The sequence below is a fragment of the Leucoraja erinacea genome, chromosome 35, assembly GCF_028641065.1.
Source record: "Leucoraja erinacea ecotype New England chromosome 35, Leri_hhj_1, whole genome shotgun sequence".
NCBI classification, from domain to species: domain Eukaryota; kingdom Metazoa; phylum Chordata; class Chondrichthyes; order Rajiformes; family Rajidae; genus Leucoraja; species Leucoraja erinaceus.
Genome location: NC_073411.1, coordinates 10,935,385 through 10,953,702, shown reverse-complemented (window position 1 = coordinate 10,953,702; position 18,318 = coordinate 10,935,385). Strand labels below are relative to the sequence as shown.

General features: G+C 48.1%; 2 protein-coding genes across 2 annotated transcripts in view; both read left to right on the top strand.

The window, feature by feature from the left end:
- Positions 1 to 1,510: 1,510 nt before the first annotated feature.
- Positions 1,511 to 6,911, top strand: LOC129713319 (U6 snRNA-associated Sm-like protein LSm1). Its single transcript, XM_055662292.1, has 4 exons — positions 1,511 to 1,632; positions 3,635 to 3,703; positions 4,421 to 4,536; positions 5,501 to 6,911. Exons 1-4 carry the CDS (start codon positions 1,566 to 1,568, stop codon positions 5,669 to 5,671), a joined length of 423 nt encoding a protein of 140 aa, XP_055518267.1. The 5' UTR covers positions 1,511 to 1,565; the 3' UTR covers positions 5,672 to 6,911.
- A 7,082-nt stretch (positions 6,912 to 13,993) lies between these two features.
- LOC129713318 (G protein-coupled receptor kinase 5-like) overlaps positions 13,994 to 18,318 on the top strand; it is an 84,333-nt gene continuing 80,008 nt past the window's right edge. Inside the window, exon 1 of the mRNA XM_055662291.1 lies at positions 13,994 to 14,383. Coding sequence (XP_055518266.1) covers positions 14,332 to 14,383 — 52 coding nt within the window. The 5' untranslated portion in view covers positions 13,994 to 14,331. The remainder of the gene's footprint in view (positions 14,384 to 18,318) is intronic.

Below are 18,318 nucleotides of genomic sequence, written 5' to 3'. Positions count from 1 at the left end.
TACCCCGTTCCTGCCTTCTCCCCATATCCCCCGACTCCGCTATCTTTAAGAGCCCTATCTAACTCTCTCTTGAAAGTATCCAGAGAACTGGCCTCCACCACCCACATTTCACAGACTCACTTCTCTCTGTGAGAAAAAGTGTTTCCTCGTCTCCGTTCTAAATGGCTTACCCCTTATTCTTAAACTGTGGCCCCTGGTTCTGGACTCCCCCAACATCGGGAACATGTTTCCTGCCTCTGGCGTGTCCAAACCCTTAATAATCTTATATGTTTCAATAAGATCCCCTCATCCTTCTAAACTCCAGAGTGTACAAGCCCAGCCGCTCCATTCTCTCAACATATGATAGTCCCGCCATCCTGGGAATTAACCTTGTAAACCTACGTTGCACTCCCTCAATAACAAGAATGTCCTTCCTCAAACTAGGGGACCAAAACTACACAAAATACTCCAGGTGTGGTCTCTCAAGGGCCCTGTACAACTGCAGAAATACCTCTTTGCTCCTATGCTCAACTCCTCTTGTCCGGGCAGCATCGCAGGAAAGATGGACGTCTCGGGTCGTCACCCTTCTTCAGACTGAGCGTGGGGGGGGTGGAGAGAAACTAGATGGATGCAAACGCAGGGATCAAATAAGACCCAGCACAGATAATTGAGGAAAGGTCATAAGTGATAGGGGCTGAATTAGGTCATTCGGCCCATCAAGTCTCCTCCGCCATTCAATCAGGCTGATCTATCTCTCCCTCCTAACCCCATTCTACTGCCTTCGCCCCATAACCCCTGACACCCATACTAATCAAGAATCTATCTGTCTATCTGCCTTAGAGATGGGTGGAGTCCACAATGGTCCATTGTTGGTTGTGGAAGAGGCAATAACACAGGGATACAAACAGTGTATGTATGTATCCACGCAGCTATACACTGTAAATTGATTAATAATTGTATATTGTCATTCTGCTGACTGATTCGCATGGGAGTGAGGGAGAGCGGACTAACATACACTTGATAGGCACACAATGCCGACAGCATCTCTGGAGAGAAGGATTTCTCCAATTTCAAGTAACCCTTGCATTCCCTCTCCCTCCCCCATCCTAGTCAGCCTGGTAGCTTCACGGTTTGCATCCCTCCGTTATCATCTCTCTCACAACCAACAATGGATCATTGTGGGCTCCTTAGTCATCTGTGCTGGCTCTGATTTGTTCTGTACCAATTTCTTCCCTCTAGTTTCCCTCGGTCTGAAGAAGCGTTTCGACCCGAAACCTCACCTCTTCCTTTATCTCCAGGGATGCTGCCTGACCTGCTGAGCTACTCCAGCATTTTTGTCATATCTTCGGTGTAAACCAGCATCTGCAGTTCCTTCCAACCGAGTCCTGACTCGCTGGTATCTCCCTGAGAGAGTGGGGGAGAACAGGCGCGATGGCTCGAATGGCCTCGGCTTTTTCCACAACTGACAGGGGGGGGGGGGGGGCTGTGCCTTTAAAGAAAGGGACCTCCCCATCCACACCCCTCGCCCCGCCCGTTGTGAAAGGGTTAAAACCGCAGGGGAGAGGCCGTGTTGTCCCTTACCGAGAATGTGTGTAAAAGGTGCAGCAATGAACTACATGCCAGGGACCGCCAGGCTGATCGAGGATCTAGACAGTGAGTGGGTCCCGTTGTAGGGACCGGCCTCGGGCTACTCATGGGTCGCCCACCATTCCTTCTTCCTCCCCCTCCCAACCCCCGCCCCCATCCCAATCCCACTCTACCCTTCCTCCGACCCCACCCCTCTCTCCCCCTTAATCTTACCTCACCCCCACTTTCCCCGCCCCCTCCTCTCTCCCCACCCCTCTCTCCCCACCCCCACCTCCTCTCCCCCCTCTCCCCCCCTCCCTCCCTCTCCCCCACCCCCCCCTCCCCTCCCTCCCTCCTCCCCCCCCTCCCTCTCCCCCCTCCCCCTCCTCCCCCCCCCCCCCCCCCCCCCCCCCCCCCCCCCCCCCCCCCCCTCTCTCCCCCCCCCCCCCCCCCCCCTCCTCCTCTCCCCACCCACCCCCCCTCTCTCCCCACCCCACCCTCTCCCCACCCCACCCTCTTCTTTCTCCGGGACCCGCCCCACTCTTTCTCCCCACCCCTGGTTTTAATCGGTAACATTATACAAAACCAAATTTGTTTTTTTATACTGATTGAGACCAGCGGCGCAGTGAATAGAACCGCTGACTCGTTGTGCCACAGACGCGGGTTCGTCCCTGACCGCGGGTGCTGTCTGCGTGGAGTTTGCATGTTCTCCCAGGTTACTCCGCTTTCCGCCCACTGCCACAAGGTGTGTGGGTTTCCAGGGTAATGTGTAAAGCTGTCACTGGTGTGTTGTGCAAGGAGCTGGGTGAGAACATGGGATAACATAGAACAGTGTGAACGATAGCCGGCTTGGACTCGGTGTGCTGAAGGGCCTGTTTCCACGCTGTATCTCTCGACCTGTTTGACCATGAGGTGCCAGAAATGGAATGAGATGTCGACATTAATATTGTGTTTAATATTAAACATTGCAGTCACCTGAATACCTCTTGATCGTGGGCAGGGCTAATGTAGGAGGAGGTGCCATTCACTGTTCACTGCGCTGCTTCTCAAGCCATGAAGCTTCAACGAGATTAATTTCCACCTGGCCATAATCAACTAAACGAAAAGGTTATTTTTCTTTTGTCCTTGGTGTCCGACTGCCCTTGCATTCATTGCGCTTGCCACCAGAGGGCACTTGCGCTCCATTCACTGTAGGAGGTCCCATGTCGCCACAATTTGGTATGAGTTTGTACTGTCACCATCCCGGCCATTTACACCGGGCAACACTATTATAACCCAGCATTGACAGATCCTTGTATGTCTGGTCCGTGGCAATTCCAGTTTTCCTGTAGCTACGATTGTGCTGATGGAGGTGCACCATCAGGAGCAATATCTCTTATTCAGACTGAGTAGTCTACAACCCAACTGCACCAACAGCGAATTCTCCTCTTGCAGGTAACCCTCACTCCCTCTATTCACGTCCACACGTTGTAGGAGTAGAATTAGGCCATTCAGCCCATCGAGTACACTCTGCCATTCAATGATGACTGAATCACCAGACTGATTCCTGGGATGTCAGGACTGTCTTCTGAAGAAAGACTGGATAGACTTGGGTTATACTCTCTAGAATTTAGAAGATTGAGAGGGGACCTTATAGAAACTTACAAAATTCTTAAGGGGTTGGACAGGCTAGATGCAGGAAGATTGTTCCCGATGTTGGGGAAGTCCAGGACAAGGGGTCACAGCCTAAGGATAAAGGGGAAATCCTTTAAAACCGAGATGAGAAGAACTTTTTTCACACAGAGAGTGGTGAATCGCTCTGGAACTCTCTGCCACAGAGGGTAGTTGAGGCCAGTTCATTGGCTATATTTAAGAGGGAGTTAGATGTGGCCCTTGTGGCTAAGGGGATACGATTGGGGTGATGGAGGTGAGAAGGAGCAGGTACGGGATCAGACTGAGTTGGATGATCACCCCACTGATCATATTGAATGGCGGTGCAGGCTCGAAGGGCCGAATGTAGGCCTACTCCTGCACCTATTTCTATGTTTCTATGTTTCTATCTCTGGCCCCTAATCGTATTGGACGTATTGTCCTTCTCACCACGTTGCAGAGAAACACCTGGTGCTGTTGCGAGATGGACGGACCTTGATCGGATTCCTGAGGAGCATCGATCAGTTTGGTGAGTAACAGTTACAGTATCCGGGCTCCTTCTCCTCCCGTGGCAGGACATATGTGCCCAAATTCCCTGCAGGTGGAGGCTTCCACACCATGAACATTGTCTGAGACATTGGTGGCACAGCGGTAGAGTTGCTGCCCTACAGTGCTTGCAGCACCCAAGACCTGGGTTCGATCCTGTCTACGGGTGCTGTCTGGACAGAGTTTGTACCTTGTCCCAGTGACCGTGAGGATTCTCTCTTCAATTTCTCATATCTTTCCCCTAGATAAAATCTATCCCAATTCGCTGGATACTTTCAAGAGAAAGCTAGATAGGGCTCTTAAAGATGAAGGGTTTCGGCCCGAAACGTTGCCTATTTCCTTCGCTTCATTGATGCTGAGTTTCTCCAGCACTTTTGTCTACCTTCAAGATAGCAGAGTCCGGGGATATGGGGAGAAGGCAGGATAGGGGTACTATTGGGGATGATCAGCCATGATCACATTAAATGAAGGGCTGTATGGCCTACTCCTGCACCTATTGTCTATTGAGTCTCACCTTAAACCAATGTCATGTGGTTCTTGATTCCTCTCTTATGGGTAGTAGACCCTGTGCATTCACTCTTATCTATTCCAATGTATATATATTCATTCATTCAGATGAATGGCATATTTATTCAATATTTCAGATTGTTTTGTGACTACTGCATAGACCTTAACTACCTGAATTATTGGAACTCCGCAGCTAATTTGGTGCTCCATCAGACTCTGGAACGGATTTATGTGGGTCAAAAGTACGGAGACATCCCTCGTGGAATATTCATTGTGAGAGGCGAGAATGTTGTCCTGGTGGGCGAGATTGTAAGTCTGCACTGTTTATTCACAACGGCCTTCGGTTGCTGTGATTCACCCCTTCCTGTGGTCTATGTTGCTGGAGCCAGCAGGCAGTGAAGAAAGCAAATGGCATGTTGGCCTTTATAACAAGAGGAGTTGAGTATAGGAGCAAAGAGGTCCTTCTGCAGCTGTACGGGGCCCTAGTGAGACCACACCTGGAGTATTGTGTGCAGTTTTGGTCCCCTAACTTGAGGAAGGGCATTCTTGCTATTGAGGGAGTGCAGCGTAGGTTTACAAGGTTAATTCCCGGGATGGCGGGACTGTCATATGCTGAGAGAATGAGCGGCTGGGCTTGTACACTCTGGAATTTAGAAGGATGAGAGGGGATCTTAGTGAAACAAATAAGGTTATTAAGGGTTTGGACACGCTAGAGGCAGGAAACATGTTCCCGATGTTGGTGGAGTCCAGAACCAGGGGCCACGGTTTAAGAATAAGGGGTAAGCCATTTAGAACTCAGTCGAGGAAACATTTTTTCACACAGAGTTGTGAGTCTGTGGAATTCTCTGCCTCAGGAGGCCAGTTCTCTGGATACTTTCAAGAGAGAGCTAGATAGGGCTCTTAAAGATAGCGGAGTCGGGGGATATGGGGAGAAGGCAGGAATGGGGTACTGATTGTGGATGATCAGCCATGATCACATTAAATGGCGGTGCTGGCTTGACAGGCCAAATGGCCTACTCCTGCACCTATTGTCTATTGTGTAACCACTTTGTTCCTCTTTCTAGCGATTAGGAACAGCTGTGTATAAAGTACTGAATGTACCAGTAAGATTTGGGCCGGCACAGTGGCACAGCAGTAGTTCGGATGCTTTGCAGCGCCAGGGTCCTGGGTTCGATCCTGACCACGGGTGCTGTACGGAGATGGTTGCGTGCTGACACTTGGCAAGTGCCCCTGCCCTGTGGAGACAGCCAATAATGGGCAGTATCTCTTTCAGGATCTGGACAAGGAGAGCGCATCCACCCTCCAGTGTGTGACCGTCGAGAAAATTCTGGCAGATCTGCGGCAGGAGAAGGAGGCCAGGAGCAGGGCGGAGAAGCTGAAGATACAGGCATCCAAGGAGCGTGGGCTAATGCTTCCCTACCCGGACTCCCTGGATGATTACTAGAGACGATGGAGTGGGAACAAGCACGCCGTCTATAACTTGAAAACCTGAGGACATAACTTGGTGTAAATATTCCCAACTCCTGTAACGTTAGCATTTATTGAAGCTGTTGGAGATAGTGTTAGCAGCTGACAATGCTGCTCCACCATGATATCTCCTGAAGTTAACCTCGGAGGATATATGGGGAAAATATACATTTCAAACTTAAAACCTTCTCTGGACTGGCTTTCTCATCGTTGGCCACAAGGTGTGGAGGGATGATTATCCAATTTCGAAATTGATTGAAGACCTGAAGGGTCTCTTAAATGAAAGAAAATGTGGGCTTATTGGTCAATAAATTATTGGATCCAGTAAAGCAGGGATGTGATCTCCTCCCCTCAGTGTTAATTGGATAGCTGCTTGCAATTGTGACCTCCCACCACCATTGATCAAATGGCTTTGGCCAGTATGATCTTGCCAAACTAGTCCAGTAAGTTGGGTTGACATTCTTTTGACTTGGCTACATTTTGTGGCAAAGGGGCTCCATATATACTGTGAGGGAGTTGCAGGATTTCCACACTGAGGTAAGAGTGGTCTGTCTGTATTGCATGGTAGAAGTTTGGAGCCCTCCTGATGTTTATTTGATCTTTCCCCATAGATACATAGCCCACAAATATTGTCAGACATAATGCATCACAAGGACCTGGCTATGGTTGTGATAGAAGGGATTCATTGCTACCAATCGAGAACTACCAGTTCTAAATTCCAAGTCCAGTATAGAAGGAAGTTTACACATAATAGACCCGATCCCTTCATCGATCTGTTCAAAGTTGAGTTGAAATGAAACTTGACTTCACTCTTTTCCAGATACTAGATTCGACATATCAAGCAGCAAACTGGTGTGATTATTTTTTTTTTTTTGCTCTCTCCCCCTCTGAAAGGAACTATTTGGTTAATGATACCAAAGGCATATTAATTTTCAATAGAAGGCAGGGGCGTGTGCTTTAGAAGACCGAAGGTCTTGGGGGTGATGGTGCTCCCATGATCGCTCTGGATGGAGACTTCTGGTTTGTAACAAGATAAACAGTGGCAGAGGGAAGACTGCACACCAGTACATTTGGTCGATGGGGCCAGGTTTGGCTTTCTTGTGCACAGGCAGAAAGATAGTAACAGCACTCCCTTAGCTTAAAGATTTGATTTGGTTCTAATGAGAATGTGATGCTTGCTTGTTTTCACTGTAACTCTCAAATAAATTCTTCAGTTCATCTTCAGTGGAATTGCCTCTGGTTTGTTCCTGTCCAAAAGAACGATGGCTTGTTAGTTTAGAGATACAGTGAGACAACAGGCCCTTTGGCCCAACGAGTCTGCCCCAACCAGCAACCCCTGCACATTAACTCCGTAGCCTTGTGTGCAATGAATTCCACTGATTCACCACCTTCTGACTAAAGAAATTCATCCTTTCTCTAGGAATGACCTTTTGAAGATATGACCTCTGGTCCTAGACTCTTGCACTAGTGGAAACATCCTCTCCACATCCACTCTATCCAGGTTTTTCACTATTCCGTGCAGCGTTTCTCCGACTCTTTGTACATTCACAACGGGAGCACATCTTAACGGGCAAGGCCAACTCGGAATTATTCAAACACCAATATTCTAAAGGCTTCTAGTAACAAAGATAGGACACACGTCGAAGGTATTATGTGTGTGGATGGCACAATAGTTAGCCGGTTGTGGGAAAGGTTGTCTGAGGCTACATCAGGATATGAATCGGATGGAAAGTTGGGGAGAGCATTGCTAGATGGAATTTAACTCTGACGAATGCGAGATGATGAATTTGTACAAATAGACAATAGGTGCAGGAGGAGGCCATTCAGCCCTTCGAGCCAACACCGCCATTCAATGTGATCATGGCTGATCTTCAATTGAAGTAGTGCGAGAACAAAAGCAGTAAATAATAATGTTTAAGAAGGAACTGCAGATGCTGGAAAATTGAAGGTACACAAATGCTGGAGAAACTCAGCGGGTGCAGTAGCATCTTTGGAGCGAAGGAAATAGGCAACGGAGAAACTCGGGCCGAAACCCTTCTGGGTTTCGGCCCGAAACGTTGCCTATTTCCTTCAGTCTGAAGAAGGGTTTCGGCCCAAAACGTTGCCTATTTCCTTCGCTCCATAGACGCTGCTGCACCCGCTGAGTTTCTCCAGCATTTTTGTGTACCAGTAAATAATAATATTGCCTGAAACATTTGAGATGCAGCTCGTAAACGGGACCTTCGGCTCACCGAGTCCTCGCTGGCCAGCGATCACCCCACACACTTGCACCATCCTACACACTAGGGACAATTTACAATTTGAGGAAGTCAATTGCCCAACAAACCTGTAAGTCTTTGGAGTGTGGGGGGAAGCTGGAACCACGCGATCACAGGGAAACTCCGTGCAGACAGCACCCGCGGCCAGGATTGAACCCGGGTCTCTGGCGCTGTAAGGCAGCAACTCTGCCACAGATCCACACCGTAAATGCTCACATAAAGCTGGGTGCCTCTGACAGCTACCTCTACGCTCATGGTGTGTTTGCCTTACACCCCAGCGGTATGAACATTGACTTCTCCAATTTCAGGTAGTCCTTGCTTTCTCCCTCCATCCCCTCCCCTTCCCAGCTCTCCCACAGCCCACTGTCTCTGCCTCTTCCTTATTTCTTCCCCCCACCCCACCCCCACATCAGTCTGAAGATGGGTCTCGACCCAAAACGTCACCTATTCCTTCGCTCCATAGATGCTGCCTCACCCGCTGAGTTTCTCCAGCATTTTTGTCTACCTTCTAAGTTCCCTAATGTCACGGGCACATTGTGAGCTACAGCGGCAGCTTCTGGCTGCACTCCAGTGGCCTATTTTTGAGCCTCTTCCCAACCCCAGCCGCCCCCTCCCCCATCTCATCGCCCCATGTTTGGGCGAGGAAAGGTCAGCTGTGTTTTGAAAGACTTGGTAATTCGCAGCCGGGCTGACGTGGAAAGCCCTGACACCCTATTGCATCTCTCTCTGTTGTTCTGTTGCTAAAGCCTCTGATAACAACATCTGTTATCAAGGTCCTCCAGTCATGTTTGCAATATCCTTCTCGGTCTATCTTGTTGGCTGTTTCCTCGCTTAAATTAGCCTTTGCTGGATGTGTTTCCCGACTGGGTTTTTGTTTAAAGCCGTGACATTGTCATTTGTGGTTATTCCTTTACAAAGTGACTGTCTTCATCCGAGGCTTCAAAGTTGGGAGCAATTAATAAAATGGGGAAATGCAGTGACAATAGACAATAGGTGCAGGAGTAGGCCATTCGGCCCTTCGAGCCAGCATCGCCATTCAATGTGATAATGGCTGATCATCCCCAATCAGTACCCCGTTCCTGCCTTCCTTCACAGCTACCTCATGGTATGCTTGCCTTACACCCCAGCAGTATGAACATTGACTTCTCCAATTTCAGGTAGTCCTTGCTTTCTCCCTCCTTCCCCTCCCAGTGTACGAACAATTCTAGATAGATACAGTTTGGTACGGCAACTGCTCTGTCTCCGACCGGAAGGCATTGCAGAGGGTGGTGACAATTGCCCAACGCATCACCGGTTCCTCGCTCCCCTCCATTGAGTCTGTCCAAAGCAAGCGCTGTCTGCGGAGGGCGCTCGGCATCGCCAAGGACTGCTCTCACCCAAACCATGGACTGTTTACCCTCCTACCATCCGGGAGGCGCTACAGGTCTCTCCGTTGCCGAACCAGCAGGTCGAGGAACAGCTTTTTTCCGGCGGCTGTCACTCTACTCAACAGCGTACTTCGGTGACTGCCAATCACCACCCCCCCCCCCCCCCCCGGACACTTAATATTATTTATTCAAATCGTTAGCTATGTCGCTCTTCCAGGGAGATGCTAAATGCATTTCGTTGTCTCTGTACTGTACACTGACAATGACAATTCATAGATAGATAGATTGATAGATAGATAGATAGATAGATAGATAGCCTTTTATTGTCATTCAGACCGAAGTCTGAACGAAATTGCATCAACATGAAGTAAGTATTGAACATAGAGCAGTACATCACAAGAACAGGCCCTTCAGCCCACAATATCCATGCCGGACATGATGCCAAGACCAACTCTTATCTGCCTGCACATAATCCATATCCCTCAAGACCGAGACTCATGAGACTGCAGATCAGGAGTCTTGACTAAAACAACAGTGCTGGAGAAACCCAAGCATTCAGGCAGCATCTGAGGTGGGAATGGACATGCGACGCTTTGGCTCTGAAGATGGGGCACCACCTGAAACGTTGCCTGTCCATTCCATTCAGTTTTATTTTCAGTTCAGTTTTATTTATTGTCACGCGTACCGAGGTACAGTAAAAAGCTTTTGTTGCGTGCTATCCAGTCAGTAGGAAAGCAATATATGATTACAATCAAGCCATTTACAGTGTATACAGCAGATACATGATAAGGGAGTAACGTTTAGTGCAAGGTAAAGCCATCAACGTTTTATGAACAAGGATAGTCCAAGGGTACCAACGTGGTAGTTCAGGACTACTCTCTGGTTGTGGTAAGATGATTCAGTTGCCTGATAACAGCTGGGAAGAAACTGTCCCTGAATCAGGAGGTGTGCGTTTTCATACTTCTATACTTTTTTGTCTGATGGGAGAGGTTAGAAGACGGAGTGGCCAGGGTGCGACTCGTCCTTGATTATGCTCCTGGCCTTGCCGAGGCAGCAGGAGGTTGGTTTGTTTGTGGTGGTCTGAGGTGCGTCCACAATTTGCTGCAATTTCTTGCGGTCTGGGATGGAGCTGTTCCCAAACCAAGCTGTGACACATCCTGATAAAATGCTTTCCAGGCTGGCTGGTTTTATTGGTATTTTATTCAACAATGGCACCTGTGTCGATGTTTCACTTCAATGCTCCATGGAATTTGGCATCTTCGACTTCCTGTGCAAGTTGCCAAACTGCGTTCAACGTGACCTCATTTCCTCCACAATGGCCGGCCGACAGTAACTATGGATGATTCATTCTCTGGCTTTGCTCACTTGGGTTTCCTAAGTTCCTTTCCCTTTTTCCTGTTCATTTTTCTTTGGATTTTTGGATTGCGTGCGACAGATAAGAGTTTGTCTTGGCATCATGTTTGGCACAATGTTATGGTCAAGGGTTTGCTCTTGTGCTGAATAGTTCAACGTTCTACGGACAATCGTTTTAATTGTTCGACCTGATGCTATTCTACGGTCAGAGTGGAGATCAGTCTCCAATTCGCTTCAGGCCTGAGTCAGTTGCCTACCCATCTGCTAGTCCTTAATTGGATGGCAGAATGGAATCGCGACAGCATGTCAAGTTGAAGCACCGAGTGTCATGGCTGATCAGAATTGACTGAATAATGAAAGGCATAGATGGAGTGGATGTGTGGAGGATGTTTCCACTGATGGGAGAGTCTAAGACCAGTGGTCATAGCCTGAGAATTAAACGGCACTCTATTAGATAAGAGGTGAGGAGAAACTTCTTCAGTCAGAGGATAGTTAATCTGTGGAACTCATTGCCAGAGAGGGCTGTGGAGGCCAAGTCAGTGGATATATTTAAGGCAGAGATAGACAAATCCTTGATTAGAACGGGTGTCAAGGGTTATGGGGAGAAGAAGGCAGGAAAATGGGATTAGGAGGCAGAGATCAGCCATGATTGAATGGCGGAGTAGACTCGAGGGGCTGAATGTGAACTGCTATCTAGGTGGCCAGGGTGTGATTCATCCTTGATTATGCTGCTGACCTTGCCGAGGCAGCATGAGGTGTAAATGGAGTCGATAGAAGGGAGGTTGGTCGGGACTGCGTCCACAATTTGTTGCAATTTCTTGCGGTCTTGGAACTTGGTGCAATGCGACTTGATGCAGGTCGGGGCAGCATTGTTTCAGATGAGGTCACATGTAGACATTGAAACAGAGTCCTGGCAATTTCTTATTGGAAGAGGGGTTGGTGGCTTCCATCTGAAGAAGGGTCTCGACCTGCGATTTCTTCTCTCCAGAGATGCTGCCTGTCCTGCTGAGTTACTCCAGCTTTTTGTGTCTATCTTCGGGTTTAAACCAGCATCTGCAGTTCCGATAGTCATACCTGTGGCACACAAGTGCTGTGAACCTTGTGTTTGGGTCGGATGTGACACTGTTGGAGATGCCATGAAGAGGGACTAAAATGGTGGCAAATTTCCTCTTCTTTTCTTCATATGGGTTCTTCATTCTTTCAACATTCTTTTTCAACTGAATAACTTCCTGTCCAAACAGTATTCGTATTATGCTCCAGGAATGCCTCTAGCTCGTAGAAAATGTAAAATTTGAATGAATGTAAAGAAATTTATATTCGTAAATGCCTGACCTGTTGTGACCAAGTGTCCAAAAATGGAAACAATCTTGTCATTATTTAGCCTGCCATAAATTTTCTTCGCCTTGCTCACTTCTGAGCCCGTGGCATGGGAAGAATTTTGGAAAGAACAGAATTTCTCCTTGAGTCATTGAATCGCACAGCGTGGAAACAGGCCCCCTTTTCCCAATTTGCCCACACCGACCAACATGCACCATCTACACTAGTCCCATCTGCCCGTGCTTGGCCCATAGCCCTCTAAACCTATGGACGTGTCCAAATGTTTCTGAAACATTATGATAGTACCTGCCTCAACTACCTCTTCCAGCAGCTTGTTCCATTTGCACACCACTCTTTGTGTAAAAAGTCACTCCTATTAAAAATTTCACCCCTCACCTTAAACCTATCTTCTCTAGTTCTGGATTCTCCTAATCTGGGCAAAAGATGCTGTGCATTAACCTGATCTATTCCCCTCCTGATTTTGTACACCTTTATAAGATTACTCCTCATCCTCCTGTGCTCCAAGGAATACTGTCCAAGCCTGCTCCGCTTCTCCCGAAAGGCCCACGAGTCCTGGCAATGTCCTCATAGGTCTTGTCAGCATTCTTTCAAGCTTGACAACATCTTACCGATAACATGGCTAAGCTGAACACAACACTCTAAATGTGGCCTCACCAATGTCTGATACAATGTATTTATTTTAGTGGTAGATTTACCTCGGCTCTGCCTGCTTCAAAGTGTGGTTTATTATTTTCATATTGTTCTTGTGATAATCGATATCTGGGAGTACTGTCGCTAGATGAGTCCATACGTCTGTGCTGGAGAGGGTGCAGAGGAGAATCACCAGAATGTTGCCTGGATTAGATCATGGGGGGAGACTCTAGGCTGGGTTGTTGCCCTTTAAACATTGGAGGCTGAAGAGTGACCTGATAGAGGTTTACATGAGGCCATAAAGTCATACATCACGGAAACAGGCCTTTTGGCCCAACTTGCCCATGCTAAATCAAGATGCCCCATTTACACTAGGCCCACCTGCCTGCATTTGGCTGATATCCCTCTAAATCTTTCCTATCCTTGTCCACTTGTCTTTGTTATATTATTATAATAATGTTGTTATATTATCTGTCTCAACCACCTCCTTGTTTTATATGCCGATCAACCACGATCATGAATTGTGAAAATTTTCCCAAACGCAAGAAAGGGAGACTCGTGTAGATGGGACGTTGGTCGGAATGGGCAATCTGGGCCGAATAGCCAGTTTGCATACTGTGATATAGTGGAGATGTCTAAGACACAAGGAAGCCATTTAAGGCGACATGTGAGACATTTGGCTGGGATGTGTCTATTTGTTTATTTGAAGGGGAATTTTTTCACACAGAGTAGGTGCAGTCTGGTATGTCCTGCTGAGTTTCTCCAGCATTTTGCCTAGAGGCCATTCGGACTGTAAACTCCTATCTCACCAGGGACTAACTTTACTGAACGTTTTTCCTTCCGCCCACAAGATTTAAAATGTAAAAGAATATGTGATTTTTTTGTTTATAGTTTGTTTGTTTGTTTGTCTTTTTGCACAAAGTCCGCGAGCATTGCCACTTTTCATTTCATTGCACATCTCGTATGTGTATGTGACAAATAAACTTAACGACTTGAGATTTGATGTAAAGATCATAAGGTATAGGAGCAGAATTAGGCCATTCGGCCCATCAAGCCTGCTCTGCCATTCAACCATGGCAGATCTATCTCTCCCTCCTAACCCCCTTCTCCTGCCTTCACCCAGTAAACCCTGACACCAGTATCATTCAGTTATTTCCTGCTCTAGGTTTACATATTCTGCTGTGCAGCTGCAAGTCGGAATTTCATTGTTCTAACTGAGACAAATGACAAATAAAAAGTCCCTTGCATGCTATACACAGGCAGGACTACAACTCCCGGGGGTCTGTGCGGCAGGGCGGGCGTGGGTGGGAATGACGCACGGGGTGACGTCATGGCAGGCCGGCCCCGCCCCCCGGTGTGGAGCGCGCGGGCGCCTTTGGAACGCGGTGTATCGAGTGCCCGGGGGGGGAATTCCAATTGGAACGCGGCGCTGTCAGTGACGGATACATTGTATCCGGACAGGAGGGAATCCCCGCAGCTCAGCGCAGCCCGGACACACAGCGACAGGGAACCTGCACAGCCAAGCCCGATATACCCACCAGCCCCCCCCCCCCCCCCCTCCTCTCCCCCCACACACAACCCGCGGGGCAACCGGGCAGCCGCTTCAGATACCCCTCACCCACCATCACCAGCAGCAAGAACGCGCCCCCACCCCCCTCCCTTCAACCCCAGCCGAAACCGCCGCACCTCTAATGGAGTTAGAGAACATCGTAGCCAACACGGTGCTGCTCAAAGCGAGGGAAGGTAAGCAGGGACGGAGAGTCCCCCTCCCCTCCTCCCCTCCCCCTTTGCATAGGGCGCTTTAAACTTTATTGGCGTTTTCAAATGGGAGGAGGGTGCTCTCAGCCGAGAGAGCACCTTCCCTGCGGCCGGGGCTACCCGGAGTGAGGTGAGAGGGAACGGGGTTAGCAGCCTGCCCCAGGTTAGAGTGGTGTTTTGTGGACCCCGGAAATGCAACGTTCACTGTGTGTGTGTGTGTGGGAAGGAGCTGCTGCGGTGCGGTGGAGGGTGACAGGTCGCGGTATGTGCAGCCTGGCCTCCTTCCTGTTTGTGTGCCGCGTTTTTTTTTCTTGGTGTTTTTTTTTTCTGGAGGACAATGTGGATGTGTTTCCCCTGTGTGTAACTCACGGTAGCCGACACAGAGAGGGAGGGAGGAGAGGGGGGCATCGCTGTGTTGTTACCGTCGTTGTGATCCAGCAGGTCACACGAAAGACCTGTAGCATTGTTGTTCTGTTCGGAAGAGGAGGTGCCGCTAAACGGTCATTGTTATTGGGCTGTGGGTGAAAACACTTCCGTATGGAACCAGGTGTTAATTTCAAGCTAGACTGGCAGTGAACGGAGTCCAGACCGAAAAAAAAGTCTCCAGTCAGAATTTCGACAGGAGTTTGAATATTTGAGGGCACAAAGTTATTGATAATATCAACCCTTGAATAGCAGAACGTTTTTTTATTGGAGGTAGTTATACAAATGATCACACAATATGTGCCCAAAAGTTGCCAATCGATTCGATTATTTCTGGGGGGTGAAATACATTTGTTTCCATTCAATGATTTATTAAGTTAAATTAAAACTTGGCAGTCTCTCCGTCCCAAAGATAGGCACAAAATGATGGAGTAACTCAGCGGGAGAGACAGCATTCCTTCAAGAGGGAGGAGGGTGATCTCAGTCACTGCGGCCACCCATTCCTTCCAGAGATGCTGCCTGTCCCGCTGAGTTGCTCCAGCATTTTGTGTCTGTCGGTCTGTCCGCCCCAGTTGCTGCGTGTGTGCGCGCTGGAGCTTGTGAGTTGTGGTGAGCGCCCTTGTCACGGTTTCTGTCCAGTGACTGACTGGTGGTTCGTTGTTTTTAACACCATATGAATATCGCACCAGGCGTCAGAAAAGAGCAGGAATGTTTTTCTGCTGACAGAACCAACTTAGTAACTGCTGACAGAACCTAGTAACCAACTTGGTGCCTGAGGAACTGCCATGGGCAACTGTGTGTGGCTGCTATTTTTCTTGCATTGCAAAATGGCCCATTTTATAACATGGGTCGTTTTTCCCCTTCTGTGTAGGAAGGAACTGCAGATACTGATATACACCGAAGGTAGACACAAAATGCTGGAGTAACTCAGCGGGACAGGCAGCATTTCTGGAGAGAGAGAGAGAACGAATGGGGTTAAGAAGAAACTGCAGATGCTGAAAAATCGAAGGCAGACAAAAATGCTGGAGAAACTCATATTTCCTTCGCTCCACAGATGCTGCTGCACCCGCTGAATTTCTACAACATTTTTGTCTACCTTCGATTTTCCAGCATCTGCAGTTTCCTCTTAAACCCATTCATTCTTTTTTTCCCCTCTATCTCTCTCTCTCTCCAGAGATGCTGCCTGTCCCGCTGAGTTACTCCAGCATCTTGTGGATGTAAAGAATGAATGGGTGACGTTTCGAGTCGAGACCCTTTTCACGCTGAGAGTCAGGGGAGAGGGAAACGAGAGACAAGGCAGGATACGGAGATGAGGGTGCAACAATAAACCATTGCACATTTCCTTGAGCATGCTCTGCTTTGATCCATCCTTTTCACATCTAACATGCTCTGTGTACCCTTCCATATCTCTAGTTTCCTTCTCTCCTGACTCTCAGTCTGAAGAAGGGTCTCGACTCGAAACGGCACCCATTGCTTCTCTCCAGAGATGCTGCCTGTCCCGCTGAGTTACTCCAGCATTTTGTGTCTTTTTTTTTTAACTGGATGGTGCTTTATGAGTACCAGATGTTACACACGATGCTATTTCAACGCAACTTGTTTTCCTTCGACGTGGTCACGCTCGTCCGTTTGCTTTGATGAAGCAGATAACCCTCTCTGTTTAGCATCAGCTGGGAGGAGAAGAATCCTGCCCTCGGCGACACACATGACCGTTTGTGTTATGAGTGGAGTCTTTTTTTAAAACACTGCACCATATTGAGAACGCGGTTCGAGAGATCTAGCAAACGAAAGGACGTCTGTGGTCGCTGATTTCTGCTTCAATTCTCACAGAGAATCTCACAGTGGTGGAGGTCGTTTGGTCCATCATGTTTGTGCTATCTCTTTCAAATAGCATCTCAATTCATTCTACTCATCTGCTCAATCCCCACTTTTGCAAATTTTGCTGTTCACCCATAATATTAGATATATTTACCTTTCAAATATCTATCCATGTTATTTTAATCTATTTAACACCTATCATAAGTGATAGGAGCAGAGTTAGACCATTCGGCCCATCAAGTCTACCCTGCCGATCAATCATGGCTGATCTATCTTTTCCTCTCAACCCCATTCTCCTGCCTTCTCCCCATAGCCCCTGACATTCGCACTAATCAAGAATCTATCATCTCTGCCTTAAAAATATCCACTAACTCTGGCCTCTACAGCCTGGGGCAATGAATTCCACAGATTTAATAGACAATAGGTGCAGGAGTAGGCCATTCGGCCCTTCGAACCAGCACCACCATTCAATGTGATCGTGGCTGATCATCCCCAATCAGTACCCCGCTCCTGCCTTCTCCCCATATCCGCTATTTTTAAGAGCCCTATCTAGCTCTCTCTTGAAAGCCTCCAGAGAACCTGCCTCCACTGCCCGCTGAGGCAGAGAATATAAGGGGGGATGTAGGAGGTTTTAAGAAGATCTGAGGGGGGTATTTTTCTCTCTCAGTGGTTGTAGACTGCCTGGGGAGATGGAGGTAAATGTTCTTAAAACATTAAAGAGGCATCTCGTGAAGCACTTGGATTGGCAAGACATAGGAGATTGCTGGTCTAATGTTGGTAAATGAGATTAGTGCAGATAGGTACAATGGGCAGTGTGGACATGGTGGGCCGAATGGCCTGTTTCTGTGCTTTGTGACTCTATGTGACTAGTTGGGATTGCCATGTTTCTGGTTGTCCACAAACACAGCTGTACATGTAGTTTGTACCCGAAAGGGCAGAGCTCTCTGCCTGAGCAACACAAGGTTGGCCTTGGGAGTAAATTCCATGCTGCACAGTATTGACGACACAGTGGTTTGCGTAGAGTGAATGGAAATAAAGTGGAAAAGTAATTCCTCTCAGCTGTTCCAACAGCCTGCATGGCCGGCTGGCCTGTTTGATCGTGAATTGTTTTGCTATCAAGAGTGGAGAGTATTTGTTTCAATTGCCACTGGCAAAGAGTTTAGCTGTTGCTTTGTGCGTGGTTTAGAGAGCACTCTGCCCAAATGACACACAGTCGAATTTTCCGATCTTGCCACCCAATCTTTCTGAACTTCAGCTGATAAATTAACCCTTCCTTCAACCAGTTATTAGTACGGGTACGGGGGTGGGGGGGGGAAGATTTCAGCAGCGAACAGGATAATGGGGTTGGAGGGAAAGATAGATCAGCCAAAATTGCTGGAGAAACTTGATGGGCCAAAAAAGCCTAATTCTGCCCCTAGAGCCTATGAACTTATGAAGCAGTGCAGAATTCCACAACGTGACTGGATTTCAGCAGGAAACGAAAGGGTGCAGAAGAAGGTAGACAAAAATGCTGGAGAAACTCAGCGGGAGCAGCAGCATCTATGGAGCGAAGGAAATAGGCAACATTTCGGCCCGAAACGTTGCCTATTTCTTTCGCTCCATAGATGTTGTTGCTCCCGCTGAGTTTCTCCAGCATTTTTGTCCACCTTCGACTTTCCAGCATCTGCAGTTCCTTCTTAAAC

Bases quoted from the DNA above. Each gene is read 5' to 3' on its own strand.
- LOC129713319 (XM_055662292.1), top strand. From the start codon at position 1,566: ATGTGTGTAAAAGGTGCAGCAATGAACTACATGCCAGGGACCGCCAGG. The intron at 1,633-3,634 runs GTGAGTGGGTCC...ACCACGTTGCAG, and splicing joins GCTGATCGAGGATCTAGACA to AGAAACACCTGGTGCTGTTG. The intron at 3,704-4,420 runs GTGAGTAACAGT...GGAACTCCGCAG, and splicing joins GAGGAGCATCGATCAGTTTG to CTAATTTGGTGCTCCATCAG.